At 44.4% G+C, this 25348-nt stretch overlaps 1 protein-coding gene across 5 annotated transcripts; it reads left to right on the plus strand.

Moving 5' to 3' along the window:
- Window positions 1-8395: 8395 nt before the first annotated feature.
- LOC147891655 (uncharacterized) lies at window positions 8396-24797 on the plus strand. Of its 5 annotated transcripts, XM_087388015.1 has the most exons (4): window positions 8396-9416; window positions 9546-9634; window positions 23022-23089; window positions 23277-24797. In XM_087388015.1, exons 1-3 carry the CDS (start codon window positions 8974-8976, stop codon window positions 23084-23086), a joined length of 597 nt encoding a protein of 198 aa, XP_087244141.1. In that variant the 5' UTR covers window positions 8396-8973; the 3' UTR covers window positions 23087-23089; window positions 23277-24797. The 5 variants fall into 5 exon arrangements, 4 of the variants coding, with proteins under 4 accessions (XP_087244141.1, XP_087244142.1, XP_087244139.1 ...); XM_087388016.1 differs by lacking the exon at window positions 9546-9634; XM_087388013.1 differs by lacking the exon at window positions 9546-9634 and having other exon boundaries at window positions 8396-9037; window positions 23277-24794.
- Window positions 24798-25348: the final 551 nt, after the last annotated feature.

Below are 25348 nucleotides of genomic sequence, written 5' to 3' on the forward strand. Positions count from 1 at the left end.
CACCTTGTGGAGTACTAAAATTTGATGATGTTGTGGATAGCTTATTGGCCGAGGAGATTAGATGGAAGTCTATGGACAACAACAAGCAGGATGCAGCCTTAAATGTGCAAAGGGGTAGATCACAGTTCAGGGGGAAGTCCCAAGAAAGAGGGAAGTCTCGTAGCAAATCCAGGGCATGAAACATTGAGTGTTACCACTGTGGCAAGAAGGGCCATATGAAAAAGGATTGCTACAAGCTAAAAAGAGAGCAAAAGGATAAGAAAAAGAATGCAAATTGGGGTGCAAATCAAAAGGAAGAGAGTCCAAGGGAGGACAAAGGAAAAGTGAAGATCGAGGAGATCAATGCAGTCACACATGATAGTGACAATGACGTTCTCTTCATGTCTAGTTTATCTGCAGAGTTGCTTACCACTTCAGATGATGCATATTCCCAGGATTGGATTTTGGATTCTGGTGCTTCATTCCATGTTACTCCCCATAGGGAATGGTTCTCCACTTATGATAGTGGAAACACAAGTTGTGTGCATCTTGGAAATGACTATGCATGTGACATAGTGGGAGTAGGTGACATAAAGTCTTCTTTTGCAAATGGGTTTGCATTTATTTTGAAACATGTGAGACATGTGCCTAAGTTGACTGGTTTTCACACCACTTTTTCTTTCAGAGTTGGAAAATTCAGAAGGGCTCTATGCTTTTGGCCAGGGGTGCCGTGTGGGACTTTGTATCCCTTACATGTATTAGGGGTATTTGATCATGTTGTTGCAATAACCGAGCAGCCAAGCACTTCTTTGTGTCATTGCAGGTTGGGGCACATGAGCCAGAATGGAATGAAACTCTTATGCCATTTGGGTTTTGTACCGCATTTGAGTTCTCTGATTTTGAATTTTGTGAGGACTGTCTCTATGGAAAGCAGACTAAATCAGCCCATAAAAGGAGGGGAAAGAAAGAGTTTGAAAAGCTTGATTTGGTGCATTCAGACGTATGTGGTCCCATGCCTACACTGTCATTAGGCGGGGCTGAATACTATGTGACATTCATTGATGATGCAATTGGGAAAGTGTGGGCTTATGCTATAGCTTGGAAGAGTGATCTATTCCAGGTATTTCAGAAATGGCTGGCCTTGGTTGAGAATCAGTCAGGTAGAACGCTTAAATGCCTATGGACTAACAATGGTGGAGAGTATCTCTCTCATGACTTTCAGCATTTCTGTGATACACGTGGGATTAAGAGGGAGCTCACATCCCCTCGTACTCCAGAGCAAAATCCAATTGTAGAAAAATGAACCGTACCATTCAAGAAAGGTTGCAATGCATGCTTTCCAATGCAAGTCTTTCTGGTGGTTTTTGGGCTGAGGCAATGAAGATTGCAGTGCATGTGATCAATAGATCACCTAGTAAGAGTTTGGATGGTGGTATTCCTGAAGAGGCATTGAGTGGCAAGAAGCCCTCTTACTCTCATTTGTGTATATTTGGGTGTGAGGCATATGCACATGTGCCGAAAGAGCTTCGAAAGAGGCTAGATCCTAAGTCTAGGAAATGCATCTTTCTGGGTTATGTTGAAAGTGGAGAGATGGGCTATCGTCTCTGGGATCCAGAAGCAAAGAAGATCATACGCAGCCATGATATAGTCTTCAATGAGAAGAAGATGCATAAGGCACCCATGAGGGATGTGGAAATGAGGAGAATCACTTTCCAGGATGTGAATCCACCTACATATGTTGATAGACAGCAAGCTGTCCATGCACCAAATGTGCAAGAAATGGTACTACCAAGTACTCCCACAGGTATGCAATCAAGGGTAGATGATGGATCATCTATTGGTGGAAATGATGAGCCAAATGTGGCTGATAATGCAGGTGGGACAGCAAGCTGAAATGCCCTTGAGAAGATCATCTAGAGTGTCTAGACTGCCTGATAGGTTTGTTCCAGGGGTAGACTATGTGATGCTTACTGATTGCAGGGAGCCTTCTTTGCCACATGGAAAGAAAGCATTGCCATGTAAATGGGTCTACAAGATGAAGGTCACAGGTGATGATGTGCCTAGGTACAAGGCTCATTTGGTCGCTAAAGGGTTCAAGCAAGAGAAGGGTGTGGACTTTGATGAGATATTCTCTCCGGTTGTGAAGATGACCACACTTAGATGCATGCTTGGACTAGTGGCAACAGAGGATATGGAGCTTATGCAGATGGACGTTAAGACAGCTTTCTTGCGTGGGGATTTGCATGAGGAAATTTAAATGGTGTAGCTGAAAGGCTTTGAAGAAAAGGGCAAAGAACATTTAGTTTACAAGCTAAAGAAGAGTCCCTATGGTCTTAAGCAAGCGCCTAGAGAATGGTATCAGAAGTTTGATGCTTTCATTCGGTCCCAGGGTTTGTCCCAGGGTTTTAGAAGGAGTAAAATTGATCATTGCCTCTACACTAAAAGGGCTAAGGATAATAGCCTGATAATATTGGCACTATATGTGGATGATATGCTATTGGCTAGCAAGAATACTTATGAGCTAGATGCATTAAAGGCCAAGTTGCATGAGGCCTTTGATATGAAGGATTTGGGACTTGCAAGTCATGTTCTTGGTATGCGCATCACGCGTGATCGGAGTAGGAAACTCCTTTGGCTTTCACAGAATGAGTATGTGACAAAAGTATTGCAGCATTTCAATATGGAGGCAGATAGTCCCAAATCAGATGAGGAGAGGGCCGTGATGGCCAAGGTTCCTTATGCATCAGCGGTTGGGAGTCTTATGTATGCTATGATAGCTACTAGACCAGACATTGCATTTGCAATGGGAGTTGTTAGCCGGTATATGGCTAATCCAGGAAAGAGGCATTGGGAGGCAGTTAAGTGCATCATGAGGTACATGAAGGGTACCAAAGAGATGTGCATCTGCTTTGGTAAAGGAGACATGTGTGTACTTGGGTACACAGATTCAGACTATGCCGGGCATGTGGATAGTAGGAGATCCACTTCTGGTTATGTGTTTACTTTGCAAGTGGTGCAGTGTCGTGGATGTCTCGTGCACAGAAGTGCATTGCTTTGTCTACCACAGAGGCTGAGAATGTTGCAGCCACAAAGGGTTGCAAGGAGGCTATATGGCTTGATCGGCTAGTGGGAGACTTGGGGATTCATACAGGTGTACCGACATTGCATAGTGATTCCATGAGTGCTATTCAACTAGCACGGAATCTGGTCTTTCATGCAAAGACCAAACACATTGATGTCAGGTATCATTTCATCAAGGAGGTACTTGAGGACAAGCACATAGAGCTTGTCAAGGTCCATACAGATGATAACCCTGTAGATATGCTGACAAAGAATCTACCTAGTCTGCGGTTTGAGTATTGTCGTGTATTGATGGGATAGTATGCTCACTGGTTGTTCTCCCTTAAAGTGGGAGGTTGTGGGGGTTAAAGGTCACTGTGCCTTTACCCCGGTTATGTACAATACTCAAACACATATATAAATGAATGAAAAAGAAGATTGGGGTGGTTCTGCACCCACCAAAACTTGTGTGGCTCTCTGTTTCTCTCTACTTCCTCTTCCATTCTTGCTTCCATTGAGAGCACTCTCAGTATGATATAGGCAAGGCAATTGGAGCTTTGCTTGAAGCCACCTACAAATCAAAGCACATATATATCAATCTTTGTTATATAATAATGATCCAAATCCTCAAAATGTATATGAAATATATCAAAAGTCCTAAATGGTAAATACAATAACATATTGAGAGGCATTTTCCTAATTCCTTTATTTCCTTCGCAATTGTTGCCTGCACCCCCCACCCACCCACCCACCCAAACCTCAACTTCCTTTCGATTGTCCCCCCTTCATCCCCTTCCCATTGCAATCCCCCTTTTAGCCCCTTTGCATTATCCTCCCCTCGCCTTCCCCTCATATTCAGCCCCTTTTCCTTATGGCCCCCGTTCAGCCCCTTCCCGATGCCCTCCTCTTGAGCTCCATTGCCCCACCTGTCCTCCCTCACCTACTTGTGCCCCCTGTCCCCCCCCCTTTTCAACCCCCTTCAATTCCTTCATCCCCCATTCAACCACCTTTCAACCCATTCATCCCCTTTCGCAATGCGCTTCCCTTTTCCTTCCCCCTTTTAACTCAATGCAACCCCCATTTCACTCCGCTTTTTAGCTTGCGTCTCCCCCCACTTTCCTTACTGTGCCCCTCTCCCTTTTAGTCTATCTTTCAACCCACTCATCCCACTTTGGCCAGTGCTCACATCCCTCCTCCTTTTCCCAATGTGCTTCCCCTTCCTTCCTCCCTGTTATCTTAGTGTAGCCTCCCATTTCACCCCCCTTTAGAGCCTCCTTTCCTCATTATGCCCCTCCCCCCTTTTCAGCCCACTCATCCTCCATTTTTCCCTCCCTACACACCCCCTTGTCAAATCATGCCCCCCCTTCAACCCCTATCCCCTTTCGCACCCCTACATCCCCCCTTCTGTCCCTCGCCTACTTGTGCAACTCTCTCCCCCCCCACCTTCCTCTCCCTTCCCTTTTAGCCCCCTTCACTCCCTTACAAATAAACAACAAGTGAATTAGATTCAACAGGCTTGCCTGAAGGTGTTCTTGTTGTGTCATTACAATGTATTGTATATGTTGCATATTATTTCTAGGGGGAAATGTTTGTGTTTACAACGGAGTGGTCAGACCAGTAAACAAAGTTTGTACTTGCAAAAGTGCCATTATTTTTTGGTTTATCCAAATGTGGTCAATTGTTGTTCTGTTTATAGTTGTTGGTTGGTTTATTAATTGTACAAAGTCTCTTTTGGCCTTGAAATTGTGTAGCTTTGTGTTATTGTGTATGTTCTGATTGAAATTTATGTTAAAGTCTCCTATGATTGTAGTATGTTGTTGTGTATTGTTTGGAGTTGTTGTTCTAGCAATTCAAGTAGTGTTGTAGTTGTTACAATTGGTGAATTGTATACATTTATGATTGCTATGAATTTGGAGTTGGTTGTTTTAAAGATTGTGAGATAGCATTCTGAACCCTTCTTTTGAATGTAATGGTCTTGTACTAGGTGCATTTCTTTTTTGTAACATGTTGCTATACCTACACTAGTTGTCTTGCTCAAGCATGTAAATTCGGGCAATGAAAGTTTTGTTGATCTTTGGTTGTGCAACTCTTGGAGGCAGAGGATTATTGCACTCATAAGGCTTTTGTTGTTCACTATGTTAGTCTTATGAGACTGGAGTGCGCATGTGTTTAGGGATTGCAATGTTTTCACATTCGATTTAAATAGATTGCATTGTCGGGTAATCCATCCTCTGTGTAATTGGAGACGCTCAATTTCTTTCAAAACATTATTGTCTACCTTGATGTGTTTCTCTAAGAGTGGTTTAATGATGTAGAGGTTTTCTGAGTTTCTAATACGTGACAATGCTATGCATGTTAGGCCATGTGATTTAATGAGGGAAGGATCAAATGCTAGGCAATCCATGGATAGTCCTTGCAAATGATGGATTGTTCTAGCAACAACAGGTTGTATGGGTAATTGTATTCTAGATATAGAGTTGAAGTTTTTTTTTTCCACCTTGGAATTCTCTTGTTATTTGATGTATTGGTGTCCATGTCCTTGGAATGTTGTCGTCATAAATAGTGGAGTTCTTATGCCGAGCATTCACAGCTATTTTGGTGATGTTAAATAATATCCAAACAACGTTTTGGTTATGGTGTTGTGATGAGTGTTTGAAAACCATCTGCTCCGTTTACGAAATTGTTGGCAATGTCAAGATTACCTGAACAAATTTTGACTATCATTTCGGGCTTCAGTGAAGGGTTTTGTGCAAGCTTGATGTATTTTTAGGGTCGGGGGGAATGTTTATAGTTTTGCTACATGTCTTGTGTCTTTTGTCTATTGCATGTAGAATGTGTGGTTCATGTTCGAGCAATTGAAAAACTTCTTTGTTGTGAACGTCCTTCAATGTGTTGGTGTAGAATAGGTGTGTAATGCTTTGCTTATTTACTGGTTGTCTAAAGTATTTTGTGTTTAAATAGGAGATTTTTGCTACTATGTGCTTACCTGTTCGTATTCTATTTAGTATCCTAATGGATTCATTGTTTGTCTGTCGCATTGGCATAGTTAGCTCATACATGAGAACATTTTCTTGCCAAAAAGTTGTATTCATTGAACTGTTTGTTGAGTGACTTAAAAATAGCCATGAATCCTTTGTTGGGCTAGCTTGGCAAAGGTCTTTGCACATCAAAATGTCAACACCACCAAATGGTTATAGATGATTATGCTTGATTTCTCGTAATCGCATGTCTGCTGCTGCAACCAACGTACTATGCCCAATCAAGGACACCTCATCAAACACAACTAGTTGACAGTCTTTATATAGTTGAGAAAGTTCTTGGAGCTTCTCTGCAGAGAGACTGGTGTAGTGGGATGCCATGAGAGGGAGGTGTGAGCACTATGTATAGTTGTGCCACCAATGTTGAAAGCAAATTTTCCTGTGTATGCTAGAAGGAGAATTTTGGGTAATTGAATGTCTTCTATTTCTTTGTGGGAGTAGTTGCATAGAAGTGCTTGCACTATGGCCATTAGTGTGAAAGTTTTGCTTGTTCTAGCATTTCTTGTTAGGAAAAGGTAGAATGGTTCGGTTGGATCGATTCTCTTGGCAAGCATAATGTCCTACACAATTAGCCATTGCTCATCATTAAGTTCTCTGAAGGTGTTGTAGTAATCATCGTTTGTTACAACTTTGTATGTTAGTAAGTTTTGGTTGTTCAAATGATTGGTTGTTGGTGGGTTTGGCAACTCAATTCTTATGTTGTATTTGTGCATGTTATTTTGGGTGTTCAGGCTTGTAGTAGATTTACTTGCATTAGTGGTACCCGAACAACTTGTTGGGAATGTTGGAATAATCTTGTTGAATCTAGCTTTGTTAGTATCTATGATGTTTTTGTTTGAATGATACACATCATGCCAAGTAGTGTTGTCGTCATCGAGGGATGGCTCAACGGTGTGGTAGGGGAGGAAAAGAAGGCGTAACTCTCTGTAGTGATTTTCTAGGTTTGTAACTTCGTTGTAGTTGTTGTATCGAATTATTATTTTTTCTTCCTCTCCTTGGTTACGTTGTTATTGAGTGTGTACCCATTGGCAAAATCGACAAGGCAAACATTTTGTAGAACTTTTTGTCGTCTCAAGTATTTTGTAATGATGTCGTCAAATAAAATATTAGTATTCTTTGGATCCAATTTTTGGAGTTGCTCTTGCTGTTTAAGTAGCAATGTTCTCTCTTCTGCTGGATTTGTGTTAATGTATTGAAACTGTCGTGTTGAACTCGTCAATGGTGGCAGTGACAATGCAAGATAGCTTGTTGCGAGCTTATGTGTTGAGCGTTCAGTATTGCATTGCCAACTCTTAGAATGCGCTCATTGGGTGCTGCATTTGACACCATGCTAAGGGAAAGAGCTTGTTTGATAGCGAAAGTTGTTTCTTTGTTTGCTTTGGTCATGTACGAAGTGCAGTAAGCTGCAGCACCATGTGGATTAAGTATAAATTGGACGTCTGTGTTTGCTCCCCATAATCTTGATAGTGTGGGGTTGAAGTTGTTTGTGAAAATGTCTTTTGGTTCTCTTCTAAGGAAGATTGTTGCTTGTGTTCGGAGGGCCATCTCATACTCTTCCTCTGTAAGAATTAAGGTGTTTAGAAAACCATTGAAGTCCAATGATGTTGAATTGTCTGCTAGCATAGGAATCCAAATCGACATTTTTGTTTTCTTTTGAAGCATGTTTAGCGATGTCTATGTGTTTGGATTTCTTTGTTTGTGCAGCTAAATCGTGAGATGTCTGTGGATATGTATTGATCATGCAGAGTGCTATATGCGGAGTGCAACATGCTTTCCAATTATCTAACACAACATCTACACTCATTTTCAATATTCAATTTCAAGCTCACTTTTGCAAAAGCAAATTACCAAGTGTTGAACATTCCTTCGTCTTATAATTTTTGGAGAGGATGCATGCGAACTCTCCCCACACACAAATGTGTAGTTATGTGAAAATGCAAAGTGCTATGTGGGGAGTGCGAAATGCTTTCCAATTATCTAACACAACATTTACTCTGATGTTTGATATTTAATTTCAAGCTCACATTCTTAAAGTGGTATATGCTGAACGCGAATTGCTATGTGCCCAAGGAAGGGCACCCTCCATGGGTTTTTAATTCTTGGAGAGTAAGGGTGCCAACCCTCGCATAACACAAACATGTGGTTATTAATGAATGCAATTCAATTAACAAATGTTCAATTCCTTTTTTTTGTGAGTGAAAAGGAGACTTATATTATATTATATTATATTCACAAATGTTCAATTTCAAGCTCACTATGTGTCTCTTAAAAATTGAATAATAAATTCTTATCTAGTTTTAAATTGGAGCCCAGTTGAGCTCGGTTACGATCGAGATCCAAGTGGCTGTAATCGAGTTAGCTAACATCCAAGGTTGAGATCGAGCTCCAATGCGATCCAGTTGGCCCGTTGCAATCAGTGCAAGGTTCTGATAGGTGCAGATTGAGCTAGCAGGGCTCTAAAGAAGTGACGCAGCAGCATGAATTGAAGGAGCAGATGTGCTGTACATCTAGGAGATGTTTACAGGTGCCCTAGTTGGCTAGGAAATGATGGTGCCGAGGGTGGGGTTGAAAGTTTTCACAAGCAGGGTCCCTGGGTGAGAGGAGGAACGTTGAGGCACGATTTGGTAGATCACGCCACAGAGTAGCAGGCACTTCGTTCTCAGCTGAACACGGGCTGTGGCAATTGGCGACTTGCAGGCTGATGGTATACCACACCGTGATAAATATGCTAGTTGGGCACGCATCTTGCCGGCATGAGATAATCTTGATGATGGGGAAGAGGACTTCATTGCGTTGAAAGCTTGGACATGGCAGCTGTCTTGAGAGCTTGGAAAGGATACGATGGTGGTTTTGTTTGCATAAAGGTTCGTGGAATGTCAAATCGCCCAACGAATGGATGGCTCAACTTGTAGGAGTTCTTGAGTTTGCCAAAATCTCCAGCCCACACTGTTCTGGTTTCTGTAAGCTGCCCACAGCTTCTATTGCTCCAAATTTTCATGATTATCACGTGCTGCAGCTCCGTTCCCCTCCTGTCAATCGGTTGAATTGTTTCGTCTTCTCGTTGCACACCCGCTCTGGATGGACGCATTCAGTGCAGAACGTGTCGGACACTCATAGTGATGGTTCAGACTTCAATGGCGGAACTATGGCTGGATCGGTTGAAGAGCAGGAGTCGTTGGTGGATGGAAACTTGAATCGATTTAATCTGCAGGGCATTGCCTCTTTTTTAAAACGACTTACCACCTTGTCAGAAGGGAAGCGCATTCATGAACATGTAGTCAAAACAGGGCTGGAGCGAGAGCTGTACGTGGGTAACCTTCTCATTTGCATGTATCGCAGGTGTGGGGCTCTGAAGGACGCACGCTCAGTCTTTAACACTATGCCAAACCGTAATGTAGTTTCATGGACTGCCATAATTACTGCATTTAGCGAGAATCAGCTTCATAACGAGGCTTTTCTACTATACAGGGAAATGCAGGAGCAAGGCGTGGAGCCGAATGAGGTCACCTTCATCATAATACTTGGTGTATGTGCTGGCTCCAGAGACCTGGCAGAGGGTAAGGCAATTCATATTAGAACTATAGAGTGTGGACTGGGTTCACACCTTCCCGTAGCTACAGCCCTTGTCAGCATGTATGGCAAGTGTGGCGTTATAGAGGAGGCAAAAGCTGTGTTCGATAAGATGCATGGCCGCAATGTCGTCTCTTGGACTGCCATTATTGCAGCATATGCTAAGCATGGGAATGGCAATAAAGCGCTTGAACTTTTTGCACACATGCAGCAGGAGGGTGTAAATCCAAACTCTGTCACGTTCGTCACCATACTTGATGTATGTGGTAATGTAGAAACCCTAGAAGAGGGTAAGGCAGTGCATGCAACAATTGTAGATACGGGGTTTGAATCAGATATCACTGTGGGGACTGCCCTTGTCCACATGTATGGCAAGTGCAGGGATGTTGAAGATGCCCGTTTAGTGTTTGAGAGGATGAACGACCATGACGTGATTTCTTGGAACGCCATGATCATGGCATACTCTGAGCACGGTCACGGCAAGGAGGCGTTCCAACTCTTTGAACAGATGCGGCAGGAATGTGTGGTGGCAAACGAGAGCACTTTTGTCAGTGTACTCAATGCACCTACGAGCATAGTAATGGGTAGGACAATCCATGCCATTATTGTCAATGCTGGATTTCAATCAGATGTTGTTGTTGGGACTGCACTTGTTCAAATGTATGGCATGTGTGAGGCTTTGGAGGACGCACATCTCGCATTCGCCAAAATATGCCAGCATGATGTTGACTCCTGGAATGCCATTATCCTTGCATACTCGCAGCATGGACATTTTGAGAAGGCCTTTAAACATTTCGAGCAAATGCAGCAGGAAAAAGTAGAGCCAAATGAGGAAACCTTCATCTGCATGCTTGAGGTATGTGTAAGTCCTGCAACCCTAGCAATGGGTAGAGCAATACACAGAAGCATTGTTGCTTATGGATTTCAGTCTGATGTCATGGGAACAGCCCTCCTTGGTATGTACGGCAAGTGTGGAGCTTTGAATGACGCGCACCTTATTTTTGACCATTTACATCATGGTGATGTTGTTGCCTGGACAGCCTTGATTGCAGCCTATTCCCAGCATGGGTATGGCCATGAAGCCCTTACGATGTTCAAAGTGATGCAACAGAAAGGGGTGGAGCCAGACAAGGTCACTTTTGTGTGCCTTCTCTCTGCTTGCAGCCATGCTGGATTGGTCGAGGAAGGCCAATATATATTTTCTTCTATGGTTGAGGATTACTTTATTTTGCCAAGGCTGGAGCATTATTGTTGCTTGATTGATCTTTTAGGACGAGCTGGGCAACTAGATGAAGCAGAGGAAACAATCTCAACAATGCCATTTCGACCTGACACTGCAGTTTGGCTAGCTTTGCTCAGGGCATGCAATTTACATGGAGATGTTAAGCGAGGCAAACACATTGCAGATCACATATTTGCCTTGGAACCACTGAATGCAGCGGCCTGCACATTGCTTTCAAAAATGTGTGCAAGGGAGGGAAGATAGCAGTTGTTGGAATGGTCACCTCCACATCTGTAAGCTCCCATATGAGGAGAAGAAGAAGAAGAAGAAGAATATATTATCGTCCTCTGAAGACCAAAAATCGGCCTATGGGACCTGAAACAATACAAAACCTTACATACATAAAGACTCCTCCCTCAAAGGGGAGGGTAATAAGAGAAACTACCTTTATGTCTAGGTGAGTTTCTGTGCTTGAAAAGCTTAGATACAAATGTTCCTAAAGCTGAGGGTGACGCCTTATGTAGCAAATCAGCCAGTCTGTTATGTCCCTCAAGAAGAGAGCTGAACTTTTTCCTAATGTGTGCATAGTAAGGGCATATCATTACCATGTGTTCTTCTGTTTCTGGCATACCCTGGTCACATAATTGGCATATTCTGCTCTCTCTTGGCATGTCTTTCCCTAGGGCAGTACCCCTCAGAAAAAGAGAGGAAGGGGCTGCCACATGGACAGCATCATGGCTGTCATGAGGGCAGCACACTTAGAGGAGACCTGGGACAGGTGGCGCAACTGTACGAAGCAGTACGGAGGGTGTGCAGACCCGGGACAGGTGGCACGCAACTGTATGGAGCAGTACGGAGGGTGTGCAGACCCGGGACAGGTGGCATGCAGCTGTACGGAGAAGTACAGGGCTGGATGAGGCCTAGTGGAGCAGCAAAAGAGGCTGCCATGAGGCAGGGACCTGCCTTTATATAGGCTGGGCCCTTGCCTTGATAAGAGGGCCAAGGCCCTAGAAGTGTGGGCCCAAAAGGCCCCAGGTTGTGAGCCCTTATAGGGCTGGACCAGCCATAGACTGGTCGGCCAGTCTGCTGCAGGCTGGTCGGTTTTTTGTCAGCCCCCTTGGGGCCTATAAAAGGAGGGCCTCCAGCCCTCATTTGATCATCTTTTGGAGCAGCAGAGCCTCAGCAGACTGGAGCAGCAGATCAGTACCTATAGGGCCTACATCCAGGAGGTGTATAGGAGGCTGAAGAGCTGCAGACAAGCTGAGTTAGGGCTGCACACCTAGGCTGACATCTAGGGCAGCAAGGTGTTGTGATCATCATATTCTTTGGAGCAGCCAACCACCAGCAGATTGAAGTAGCAGGAGACCTTCCTTGGGCCTACATCCAGGAGGTGAAGGAGGCACATAGAAGCTGCAGACAAAGCTGAGAAAGGGCTGCCTACCTAGGCTGATCTACAGGCAGTAAGGTAGAGAGAACCATTCTGGACGGAAAGTCTACAGACGCTCGAGGTGGAGCACACGGGCTCGAGTCTAGAGATAGCCAGCAGATAGGAGAAGTACCTTGTGGTAAGATCAGAGGACCACACCATTGGTGCGACTCTGGATCTATCTCTTTTGTATTGTGTCCATAGTTTTGGACGGAAATATATTATTTTGGTGGTTTCTCTATCTGGCTGGTTCATTGTCTATTGATGAGTCTGCACATCTATTTTATGCACATAAGTTAAGAAGTTTGTGATTCCACATACCACACGCACACTGTGTGAGCTCCCGGGCATTACTATCAGTCTTCCGCTGTGCGTACCCTCTGTTGGGTAATTTCTAACAGCAGCAGCTGGAAGGAGCAATAGAAGCTTTTGTCAAAGTGCAGTGAAATATGCGAACAAACAGAGAGCAGGCCTGCGAATAGAGAGTGACAGCAGGGTGCGAGTAGAGAGAGAACTGCACAAGTATTTCAGGAAAACCCTCTGCTTGTATTGCTGAGAAAAACCTCCAATGAATAATCACAAGTCCAGGGCTGAATCACACCTCTGGTTGACAGGAAACTGAGGCTGAACTATACCTCAAATGACACCAAAAATGGGCTCTAGACTGTGCCTAACAAATGTGTAATACAGTGCCCTATTTATAGGGTGTAAACCCCTGGTGGGCTGGTCGGTCTAACCTGAGCGAATTGGGGATGGTCTGGTTGATTTAACCTGACAAGACTGGTTGGATCACTCGGCCAAATCTGGCCCTAAACCCTGTCTTCACAGACTGCCAAATTTGGCCGTGGTAAGCCTCCAAACCAGCCCTTAACCCAGGCCCACTGACAGTGTTCACCCAGCTTTACCATGGCAATGGCTAAATTCCAACGGCCGTGCAGAAATACATTGAGAAAGGACACCTCTCTCTAGGCAGGCACACCCACATAGAAGCCCTCTCTCCCTAATATATAAGAGGAGCTGACCATCTTAACAACCCCTCTCAGCTTCTGGATGTTGAACCAAACCTAAGGAGCTCGAGTAATTACAGAGGATCTTAAGAAGCTTCGTTTCGTTTGTCGAACCCGCCTCCTCACCAAGTAGCCTTCATAGCCACACCATCTTGTCTGCAGCTCCACAAGCAGCCTGGTTCTCAGCTTCTGTTGATGACAAGACTGGCTGCTTCGTGCCACTCCATGAGATTGCTCCTGGACTAGGGGTACAACTTTCCTCTGTTGTAGAGCTCCTTGTTCTTGGATCTCCTCCCCAACCGAAGTCGTTGCAACTTTGAGGCTTCACCCCCGCTCCACCATCTCGGGAATACCTCAATTCACTTAGATGAGTACTTGTAAGAGAAGATAGCTCAAGGAGTTTGTAGATTTCATCGTCCACTGCTCCGTGATGGCCTTTGACTCTTCTTTGAACTCCACACACTTGCAAGTCTTGCACACTTCATGCATGGACAATAGGTGGAAATCAAGATTTGGAACATAAAAAACCTGGGAGGTATGCTGCTCCCCTCTGCCATCAGGGATTATTTCAACTTGCCTTCACGTTCAACTGGTACAATGGACTTATTACCAGTGTAAATATCATCTGACCTCCACCGAAAATCTTGGAACTTCTCTAGGGAACGTGCCATTCGCCTAGAAGCACCATTGTCCATAGTCCACTCTTGAGACTCATCAATGTTGTGACTTGTTGCCACCTCGAGGAAGATGGAAGTCCTGTGTCCCACAATCTCCACGTATAGAAACATTGGGTTATTCGTGACTGTAGTTGATGAACCGGTATTCTTCTCTTGGCTGTGCAGAGGGAACTTTCTTCAATAGTGACCCTTCTCGCCACCGTGGTTACATGACCGATTCCCTTCAATGCCTCACAGTCTGCATCGGACTTTTTTTCAGAAGACTTTCCTTTACCCTTACTGGTCCGACAATCCCCCACAGGGAAGAGGATCAGAAGCCTTGGCCGCCCCGTAAGGAAAAAGGGTGCACTCCTCCTGGTCCTGTGGGGGGTTCTCGAACGGCTCCTCCTAGTGCAATACCATTGGCACAAGCTCGTCCGAGTAATGCGTCTCCCATTCGCAAATAGGGATGAGTAAAACATTGAGAATTGTCTAGAAGGATGGGACAGTAGAGTGATGGTCACATCCTCTGAAGAAATCTCCTTCCCTGTTTAAAGGACCTTCTGCCAAAGTGCTTGTAACTTGTTGATGTGCTTCCGTATGGTTGTCGACTTTGTGGGTTTTACACTCGCATATGTACTTCCAAGGAGATATGCTTGATTGGGGAGACTTTATTGTAGAGAGATGCCAAATGCTCCCAAATACCTCTTGCTAACATTATCAGCTTTACATATACAATTGAGGAAAGGAATGGACTTGAGCATTACCCGGTCCCACAATTCCGCCAAGGTCTCTCACTCCTTCTGATCCATGACGCCGAGGTCCTCTGAATTCGGCCTTACAAATCCAACAAGGATAAAATCAGGCAGGTCATAGATTGCAACTTTGACTCCATCTCCACACTCTGTAATTATTGCATTCAGAACACCTTCATCAATTGTTCTCCTTCTACCCAAACTGTCCACACCTTCAGAAATCAACAGCCACTTCCGTTCGCCCTGTACGCTCTCCTGGTCCAAGGCTTTACACCACCTTGGGCTCTAATCCGTGCCAAAGTGCAGTAGAATATGCAAGCAAACTGAGAGCAGATCTACGAATAGAGAGAGACAGCACTATGCGACTAAGAGAGAATATACTTTGCAAGTATTTCAAGAAAACCTCTGCTTGTATTGCTTAGAAAAACCTCCAACGAATGATCACAACTCCAGGGCTGAACTGCACCTTTGGTTGATAGGAAATTGAGGCTGAACTACACCTCAAATGACACCCGAAATAGGCTATAGATTGCACCCAATAACTGTGTAATACAAAGGGGGAAAGTGCCCTATTTATAGGCGGTAACCCCTACTGACCTGCCCGATTGGTCCCGACGGGCTAGTCAATCTAACCTGACCTACTAGGTCAGGTCTAGTTGGTTTAACTTGACCTATGTGCTTGGTCAAATGTGGCCCCAACCTTGTCTGCAAGACTGGCCAAATTTTGTCCTAGTAAGTCTCCAGACCACCCCTTAACCCAGGCCTACTCACATAGCTCAACCTAGCCTCTACCTTGGCAATGCGCTCTAGCTAAGCACCCACCATAGAAACCCTCTCTCCCTAACATACAGATAGGAGCTGACTACCTTTAACAACTTTAGTAGAGAAGGATAGAGAACTTCTTGCAACCTGCATCTGGAATTGGGTGGAGAATAGGATACAAAAATCTCTAGCAGTCAATAGCTTGCTTCAAAAAATGGAGAGATTGCATGTGAATTTGTGAGAAGAGAAGAGGACCTTAGTGGGGCAACTCCAAATTATTGGCATGTGCAGGGTTGAAGATGCCCTTTCAGTATTTGAGACGATGAACAAGAAGATACAACCAATTTGACCTCCTTTGCGGTTAAAGAACAAATAATGGGGAGACACATTGTGGTTTCTTGCCCGTTATCACTGTAACCAGTCCCACGATTGTGTAATTGGTCATAATGTGGTTCCTTTCATGGATTTTTACTTTTTTGTCTATCTATATTCTCTTTGTTGTGTTTGAAAGGCATATGACAGATAGGGTACATCAAGGAAATCTTCATTTTATGAGCTCCATCATGGTACTACCTTTCTAGTAACCTAAAAATCCATTTCCAATCATTGACAGGACTGCGCCCAACTTAATTGTGCTCCACATCACGAACGCAAAAGTTTGCATTGGTAGTAACCCTTAAAATCCCTAGCTATCTACTCAACTTGTCCAAATCTAAACCGTGACCCGCATTGCTGGAGTCAATCTTTCTACTTGTGGAGCACCTTATTCGAACTGCAACATCGGAAAGGATTCACTTAGTTCTCTTCAATATTGAAAATAGTCCTTTCAGTGTAGTGACCAGCACGGTGAATGTGGAGATCAGGTAGACAAGCAATCCCATTTGGCTCTAATCCCTCTTGCATTTCTCAAATAGATTAAGGGCCTTTGAATTGTGCCCATGATGGATTAGGTTACAATCATGGCTATCCAGGTCTACAGATCCACTTATTGCGTGATGGCATTAACAAATTATGCATCCTTCAAGGCCCCACACATGCTACACATGCGCATTTAGTGTTTGAGGATGAACAACCATGACGTGATCTCCTAGAACACCATGATCATGGCGTACTCTAAGCACAGTCCTGGAAAGGAGGCATTCCAAGTCTTTTAACAAAATGCGTGGAGGCAAATGAGAGCATTTTCATCAGTGTACTCAATGCGTGCAACGATGACACATGCATAGTAATGGGTAGTACAATCCATGCAATCTTTGTGAATGTTGGATCTCGGTCGGGTGGTGTTGTTCTGACTGCACCTATTCAAATGTATGGCATTGTGAGGGTTCAGAGAATACACATCTTGCATTTTTCAAAATATGCCAGCATAATGTCAAAATCTAGAACGCCACTATCGTTGGAGGCACACCCATCTGATAAGTACTTGGTCAGATAACATACCTAAGGGTGTGTTTTTTGGTGGATGTGCATATCACTATCGGAAAAATATTGTATAATGCGTAATCGACCATGCAGAGCATATCCGATGGTGATAATACTTTGCATGCATCTCAACCTAGTTGAAACAGACTTGGGTGCAAAGTGGAGCCCCCATCCGATAAGTACTTGCTTGATTAACACAGCTAGGACCATGTTTTTTAATGGTTGTGCATGACACTAAGGCAAAAACGGTGTTTTATGCTTGATCGATAATGCAACGCATATCCAACACAGTCATGTTATTTCCTGGATAGCCATGATTGCAGCCTGTTCCTAGCATGGGCATGGTCATGAAGCCCTTGCGGTGCTTAAAGTGGTGCAATAGAAAGGGGTGGAGCCAGAAAAGGTAATTATACTTGGTAGCGGACATGAAAGCTATATACGTAACTTATTACATTACATTGACAACAATTTTTGCATTTTGGTGGGCACCATGGCTCCTCCACAATGGGGGGGCCTGGTGATACCTTGTGTGGTGGGCCCATGTTTGTGCAGCGGACGGTTGAGTATGCGCAGGTGCACGCGCGCACACAGGGACACACATGTGATTGTTATGTGATGTTGAATATTGGATATGGTATATGCATAGTGACATGTTCAATAAATTTTCCAAAGTTGTGATTAAGTTAAATAAGAGGTTGCTGAGGATGAAGGGTGTCCTAGAAGAGATTGTAAGGGAGTGGAGGAGTGAAGAAGACCCATGTGTGAGATGGGATAAATCCATCAGGGCGGTGCTAAAGCTATCCAAGAAATGGGATCAAAGGTATAGGGACAAAAAGATCATTTGTAATAAATGTTTGGTGGATTGCAGGTTGAGCTTGAAGATGGAGTCGAGGAATGCTCGAGGGACCCCATGGTGGCCACCCCTTTGGTGAGAGTGGAGAAGGCCTTGAGAGCAGAGGAGCTGGAGAAGGCAGAGGTGGCGAGGTTCTATAGTAGGCTGATGTGGTTGTCGCAAGGGGATGCCTTTTCTTTTAGGCGCACAAGAAGAAATAGGAAAAAATTGATCGGGTTCAGGATGCAGAAGGTAATATAGTCAGCAGTTTTTAGCACATTGCAGAGGCTTTTAAGAGGGAGCTTGCAAGCGCTATGGGATCCGCGGGATCACAAGAGGGTGGGTAAGAGGGTCAACTTGATGAAGTGTTGACGGCTATTGAGCCGAGAATTGATGTTAGTCAGAGGGTAGGGTTGGGTAGGGAATTCTCGGTCGAGGAGATGAGTGAGGGCACTGAGCTGTCTGGAGAAGGATAAGTCTCCGGGGCCTGATGGCTTAACAGCAGAGTTTTATGATGCACTCTGGGATGTGATTAAGAACAATTTTGTGGTAATGGCTAATTCTGGCATCGATAGGGGGATGCTTTGGGAGGATGTAAATGTGGGATTAATGAAGATGTTTCCTAAGAGGCAAAATAGGGTGAGGGTGAGGGATTGTAGGCCCATTACAATGCTTTAATACTTCTTACAAGTTGATTGCCAAAGCTTTGGCTATGAGGATTAGTGACTTGAGCATGAAAGTGGTTGACAGAGAACAAAATGGATTTGTACGAAGGGGAGAGATTTTTTTTAGAACATTTTGAATGTGGCGTCAGCGCTGGATTATGCAGGTCCCTCCAGGCAGAGGTGTGTGTTGCTGGGTTTCGGCCTTGATCAAGCTTATGACAGGTCAGGTGGGACTACATGCTGTAGATTCTGGGGGAATTGGGGTTCGAGAAGGCGTTTTGTGGTAAGGTGAGGGCTCTTCTTAAGAATGCCTCAGTGGTGCTGTGTTTAAATGGTGGGGTAGTTGGTAGATTTGAGCTTTAGAGATCCGTGAGACAAGGGTGCCCCTTGCCTCCATTATTGTTTGTCTTATGTACTGTGCCCATGTTACATACGTTTAAGAAGCGGGTGGCTGAGGGCAGCAGTATTAAAGGACCGGTGTTGCTTAATTGTGTCCTCAAATGTTTGTAGATGATATGGTAGCCTTGTCGGTGCAGGACAGCGGACTGTGCAGAATCTATGTTCTGTGTTGTAGAAGTTTTGTGATGTTTTGGGGTCTGTATGTAGCTGGCAGAAGACCATTAGCCTTAGGATTGATCCAGGAGTGCGCCCTGATTGGTTGAATGCATTGCCAAGTGCATGGGTAGAAAGAGGGATGATTATTAGGTATTTGGGGGCTCCATTGGGGGTCGGCATGACTCTGAGGCAGTGTTTCACTGGTTCAAGGAGAAATTGTGGCAAAAGGTGACGGCATGGCATGCAGTGACCCTAAGTTGGAATGCCAGGGTGCCAATTGTGAAGTCTGCAACTACTACGTACTTGGCTACCTTGTGGAGATTTTAAGGAATGCCATTGGAAGGAGACAGAAAAATTGTTCTGAGCTTTTATTTGGGTGGAGGAAAAAATAGGCAGATTGGATACCTCTAGAGGAGCTGAAGGATAAATTTGCTCTCACGTTGGGTGAATCAGATTTGATGGCTGCAGTTCTAGAAAGAATCCCTGAGGATTGGCCCTCCAATTATGTAGTGGCCACGGATTACAGGAAAGCTCAATGGCGAGTTGGGAAGACACACCTGCAAAAGCTTACAGCAAAAGCGACCTACAAGATTCTGGCTCAGGGTGCTGCGCTGGTGGTGAACCTTAATTCCAAGTGGACTCTGAGGAGAGGGCCAAAATGGTGGAGGGGCAGATTGCAGGAAATCTGGAGGCAGCAGAGCCGGGTAGGCAAGGCCAGATTTCTCCTGTGGAAGGTTGCGCATCAGTGCCTTCCCCTCCGTGGGCGGCTGGCGAAAAGGATAGCGCTCAACCCATCCTGCCCTCTCTGCGGTAGAGCCAAGGAGCCCAAAATGTACACGATGTGGAGCTGCCCGGTGACCAGGCAGGTTTGGGTGAGACTAGAGAGTGTGATTAGGGGTACCGGCCTAATGAGAAGCTTTTTCCTCGGAGGTAGCTGGCGTAGGGCACTGCTAGGCAATGTTTCCAAGCTGCCTACCATCTTGGTGGCTACCTGACCCTACCTGCGGGCGGTGGTGTTGCTCTCTGTCTGGGAGGTTAGGAATAGTGTTGTGTTCCATCAAGGTAGCATAGCATTAAGAGAATCGGCCATCTTAAAAGCACTGAGGAGCTACCTGAGAGATTTCAGCAAGTTGGTGAAAGAGTCAGATAGTATAGTGAGTGAGGCCGTCGCAGGGGTCGAAAGAGGGATACAGTAAGTGTTTTTGGGCTGCTTGCAGCGAAGGTCTAGGGCTTTAGGTCCATCTTTGACCAAATTTTGTAATAGGTCTTATCTTTGGGCTGACCACCCCCTCTATCAATATACTAAATATGTTTATTAAAAAAAAACAAAAAAGGCGGAGTTTCTTTGTGGAATATAATGCATAAATGGCTTCCGTTGAGAGGAGAATGAGGAGATGGTCCGCAGTGTCCTTTATTTGGTGGGGGTGTGGAGGAGCTGATGCATTTGTCTTGGGCATGTCCAGTGACGAGGAGGGTTTGGTGTGTCGTGCTGCTGGGGCAATTATAAAGATTAGGTTAATGGAAAAATTTGCGAATTGCACGAATTGGAAGATGGTGGTCTCAGGGGATACGCATGGTTTGCCGAATCATATTAGAGCTTCAGTGATGGTCTCTATGTGGAATGTAAGGAAGGACCTGGTGTTCAAGCAAGGGGTGGGGGTGGGTTACAAGGAATCTGTCATTTTGGGATTTGTAAAAGTAATCTAGCTGATGTGGGGTGGGTGAGTTTTCATATGGTGGAGGTCTCGAGCAGTTTTCCCATTTAGTGGACCAATTTCTATAATATTTTTTTCTTTTTATATATAATACAAGTTGGTTGGTTTTTGAAAAAAATAAAAACCTGAAGAAGTATAGTTGATGAGACATGTTGGGGGCAGTGTTTTTTTTGGGGGGTGAAATTTCACAAATTTGGCGAGTTTATACCTTGGAAATTGAAATCTAGGCATAAACATTAGGGGATAGGATTCCATAGTAGAGATACGAGGATAAGGTCCCTTTTACTAGAATTGTCTACTTGACTCTTCTCCTGTTGCTGCCTCCCTTCTCCTCCACTCCACACAACAAATAAGAATCAACGCAAGGCGAGTTGTGCACATCAGAATTCATCGTGATGAACTGCAAAGAGTCACTCGTTGAGCATTCAAATCCACCCTGTAGGACCGACTTCCAAATACCTTAGAAATGGTAGTAGTCACATTGCGGGCGTTAGGCTAAAAATTTCTTGGCCTCTTAGGGGCTTAGCACATGGACTGGTTTAGGATGGGACTAGGGCTGGAATGCTCTTTCCATCCTAGTCCCTTTCTAATCCAGCTGGCCTAGAACGGGACTAGAGTGGTTTTAACCACCACTTCTCCCACCCTGAACCCCCTGAACCCATCCTGGACTCCAGGGTTCATACCACCTGGTAGTCTTTGGGACTTTGGCAGACTGCTCTTCCCGCTGCTCGCTGCTCCGACGATTGCTGCTGCTCCGGCTCCCACCCGCTGGGAGGTGGTCTCCATAAAGCCCACAATGCTCAGGAAACACCTATGATCGCTACTATACTAAAGGACGGGATCACGGAGGGAGTCATCGTCGGGGGGGTTGCTGCTGCAAGGTGCCTCTGTGTATCTTTTTTCTTGCTATCTTGGGCTGCAAGAATAAGACTTGCACTTGAAGGTCTTTGCTTGGCTGGCAAATGAGAATAGATTTCATGGTGCCATTGAGAAGGACATTTGAACGACTTTGCTCGGCTATTCTGGAGGTAAGTGAATCCAATGAAATGCTTAACGCTTTGGAGGTAAGTGAATCCAATGAAATTCTGGAGCTGCCTCGACGAAGCTCAAAATCCCACTGAAAGACACATCCATGGCTTTGACCACGTACGGAAGCTCCTTTTTTGCAAGCTGATTTAAAGAGTCAACTGTCAACAATCAGTAGTCCCTCAATGACCATAGGTAGGGAGGGGAATGGCGACTAAAACGAAATGGGAAGAAACAATTTGTGGGCTGCTCGTGCATCGAGGAGTCTTTCCTGGACCAAAATAAAATCACGGCCCCAAGTAGTAGTTTTGGCAAGCTTCTGAGAAGAGCTGTTCAGAATTGGGGTAAGCAGCGTGGACGATCTAGACGCATCGTGCCAATTGCATCTGTCAGAAGGGAGGAATTCAATCCTTTCCTTTTTCCTTGAAAACCTGGAGAATTCTCAGCTTTGTAGAGTTAATAAATGACGAACATGTAGGCCTTTCCGTAAGTAACTCCTTGACTTTTCATAAGATCTTAGACATTTTCTCGCAAGTCAATCACTATAATGGGAGTGACTGTCAAGTGAACTTCGACAATTGCAAGACCTGTCGTATTAGAGACCTCTACTTGTGTAACAAATCATTCTACGTATCTTCTCAAAACAATGTAACTTGAATTGTGTTGAAGACGTTGTGTAAATGGATGCTCATGTGTTTGTGGGTGTGGGTGGATGCATGCTTATGTATGAGAGTGAATGTTTAGCTTCTGCTCTACTCCATTAGGTGCTGATAATATAGGTGGGGATGCCATAGTTGCTAGTTCCTTTTGTGGGTGATGGATTAAGTTTTGTGGGACTTCGTCATGAGGCTCCTACAGACTGCAGTCTGCAGTCTGAGGCAGGGAGCAGACCTGGAGCCCAGTCGGCCCTGGTCTGTGGAGGTTTACAGACAGCCTGGTTGGCCAGTCCACGGCAGATCAGCCCGTATAAAAGGGGTCCCTTGGGGGGAAGAAGGTAGTTCAGTCTACAGCTCAATAGGGCATCGACAAGTGAGTGCATAGGAGGGAGCAGAAGATAGGAACTCAGCCATGAGCAGCTACTGACGAGTGCACGTGGCAGTTCAGGAGGATTTACAGCAGGAGCACTAGAATGTGATTCTAAATGTGAGCACTTTTCCCTCCAAAAAATGTGTCATATTTTCCTCGTCTAGATGTAGCATGCTTATCCCAATCACTAGAGCTGAGTCTCCGACTGAGCATGTAGCTGTTGATATGCCTTTATGATCCTCTATTTTGACTTTTGGATGATGTCACGTTCATCATAACTGTAGAATTGTTTCTCTTGGTGATAGGTATTGGATTGCAAGGGAAGCATGCCTTGTTGAAGAAAATTTTGAAGAGGGTTCTACAAAGTTGACAGGTTGGTACCATTTGATGTTGTAAACTTGGATGAGTGTCTAAATTCTGCACAGTATGTTGCAGCCTAGTCACAATCATGAACATATTTCTTTTTTAAACCAAGTGATCAGATCTTGCAGTTATTTTTTGGAATGAAAAAAGTGAGCTAAGATGGCAGCTTATGCGTGAGTACTGATGTGACTGTGTAGATGGATGAGAAGGAATGGGCTTCTTTGCAGCAAGATCCTGAGTTCCAAGCTTTTATGAGACAGCCTCAAAGAGCGTTCTCATATCCCGGTTACTTTAATAGGATGAACAATGCCCATCTTGAAAGATTTGGTCCCCCATCATATGAGCCTCCACCTTTATCCTCGCATGTGCCTCCATCCCTATCCTCAAGTGAGCCACGTGAAGTAGATTCGGGTCATGCAGAGGTACCTCCTGTAGCGTCAGCAGCACATCCTAAAGAGCCATCGGTACATATGGAGCAGGCCTCAAAGAAAAGAAAGAGAACAAACAAGAAAAAGACAGCCAAGGAAGCACACGAGCCCCCTGTTGAGGCTTCCATGGGTGAGGATGTGGAGGGTGTGAAAGGTAAGAGGTATGCATATGATGAACTTAAAGATTTTATCACACTCCGGTGTCAAATGCAACCTAAGTTTGAGCAGATGCGCACTCATGAGAACTTGTGGCTTCAAATTGCAATGAAGATGGCAGCCAAGGGTCACCCCAAAAGAGAGAGAAACAGCTACAAAGACAAGTGGATCCTGGAGCACACGAGGTATAACAATGAGGCAAAGAAAAAGCTGCACCAAAGTGGATATGGAGACAAGAATGAGGTAGAGGGATCAGATGCCATTGGGTTCGAGGATGACGAGATCCTTGCAGAGATCCATGAGTGCATGCATCATCGCCCAAAGGTTGTGTCACAAGCTAGGTTCCAGAGTGGTGCTGAGGGAGCTAGAGGCTCCACTTGTTCTGAGGAGCAGGTTGGTGAGGTATTAGGCCTTGGTGGGAAAAGAGCAAAGAGAAATTCAGATGGTTTAGCAGACTCAGTGGACTCTATGGTTGAGGCCCTTACACATAATGCTTCCTCAACAACAAAAGTGATCAAGCAAGTCTCCCAAATGTTGCGGAGTCTACCTGCTGTTGCAAAGCCAGCCTCCAAAAGTAAAGCGGATGTGGCAAGAGAAATAGACAATAAGGTTTATGAGTGGCTGGTATCCCTTGGCAAAGAATGCCTTGCCAATTACTTTGCTGAGGCAATGGTGGACTGGGACTGCTTAACTTTACTGGAATTTGAAGACTTGGAGAAGATGGGTTTACCAATCGGGCCACAAAGATTCATATGGAATGAATTGAAGAAAATGAAGAACCAACTTGGCTCTACTGGTTGATAGCAGGACATAGAAATAGGCAGAGTTTAAACCCAGCATAGTAGCATCTATGAGATGTCAAAGATGGAGCTCTACAATGTAGTTGCATGCATACATGAGGGTGCATTTTTCATACGCAGTTTGAACTATTTTGGTGTAATATGCTTCATGGCTTTTTGTGTGTCCTATCAGTGGATCTATTGTATATATCACATGGTATTTTGGACTTGCAACATATGACATGGAATTTATGTATATCATTTTTGGACCTGCAACACATGACATGAAATATGTTACATGGCATTTTGTATGTCTTTTTATCAGATCTATTGAATATATTACATTGTATTTTGGACCTGCAATATATGACATGAATTTTGATTGCAATATGTTATCGTGTTTTCTGTGTAGTCTCTTATTTCTGCCCACATAATTCTATTTCATTCACAGGTGACAACCACTAGATGGCTGCAGGAAGGAGGTCAAACTGATGATAGAGAGTGCTAAATTGTCCTATTTTTAACGGGGCTAAGGCTTGAAAATGTTTCCATTCGGACCTCTTCAACTTTCTGGCTTGCAAACAACTCCCAAATCTTTTGTCTTGAGCTCTGATCATCACCTCGGAAGTAGCCCCAGTAGCTCCAGCGAAGTGTTTAACTTCTGCCTCATTCTGATCGACTGTTCTAACTTATTGCTTGCATTTTACTACCTTTTCTCTAGTGTTCTAATGTAATAATGAGTGGCTGTAGTTGTGGATGACAATGACATTACAAACGACCTCCACAATTCAAGGTTGCAGGAAAGAGCTTAGTGGAATGTTATTGCTTGGTGGACAGGGAGTTGGTTATAAATCATAAATCATGAAAAGATTGAAGCATGATTATTAAAGTTATATTATAAATCAT

This window comes from Dipteris shenzhenensis, chromosome 17 (genome assembly GCF_047967505.1).
Source record: "Dipteris shenzhenensis isolate YYH24624 ecotype China chromosome 17, Dip_SZ_1.0, whole genome shotgun sequence".
NCBI lineage: Eukaryota > Viridiplantae > Streptophyta > Polypodiopsida > Gleicheniales > Dipteridaceae > Dipteris > Dipteris shenzhenensis.

What these genes read in the sequence shown, in the direction of transcription:
- LOC147891655 (XM_087388013.1), top strand. Translation starts at nt 23,277, where the DNA reads ATGGATGAGAAGGAATGGGCTTCTTTGCAGCAAGATCCTGAGTTCCAA.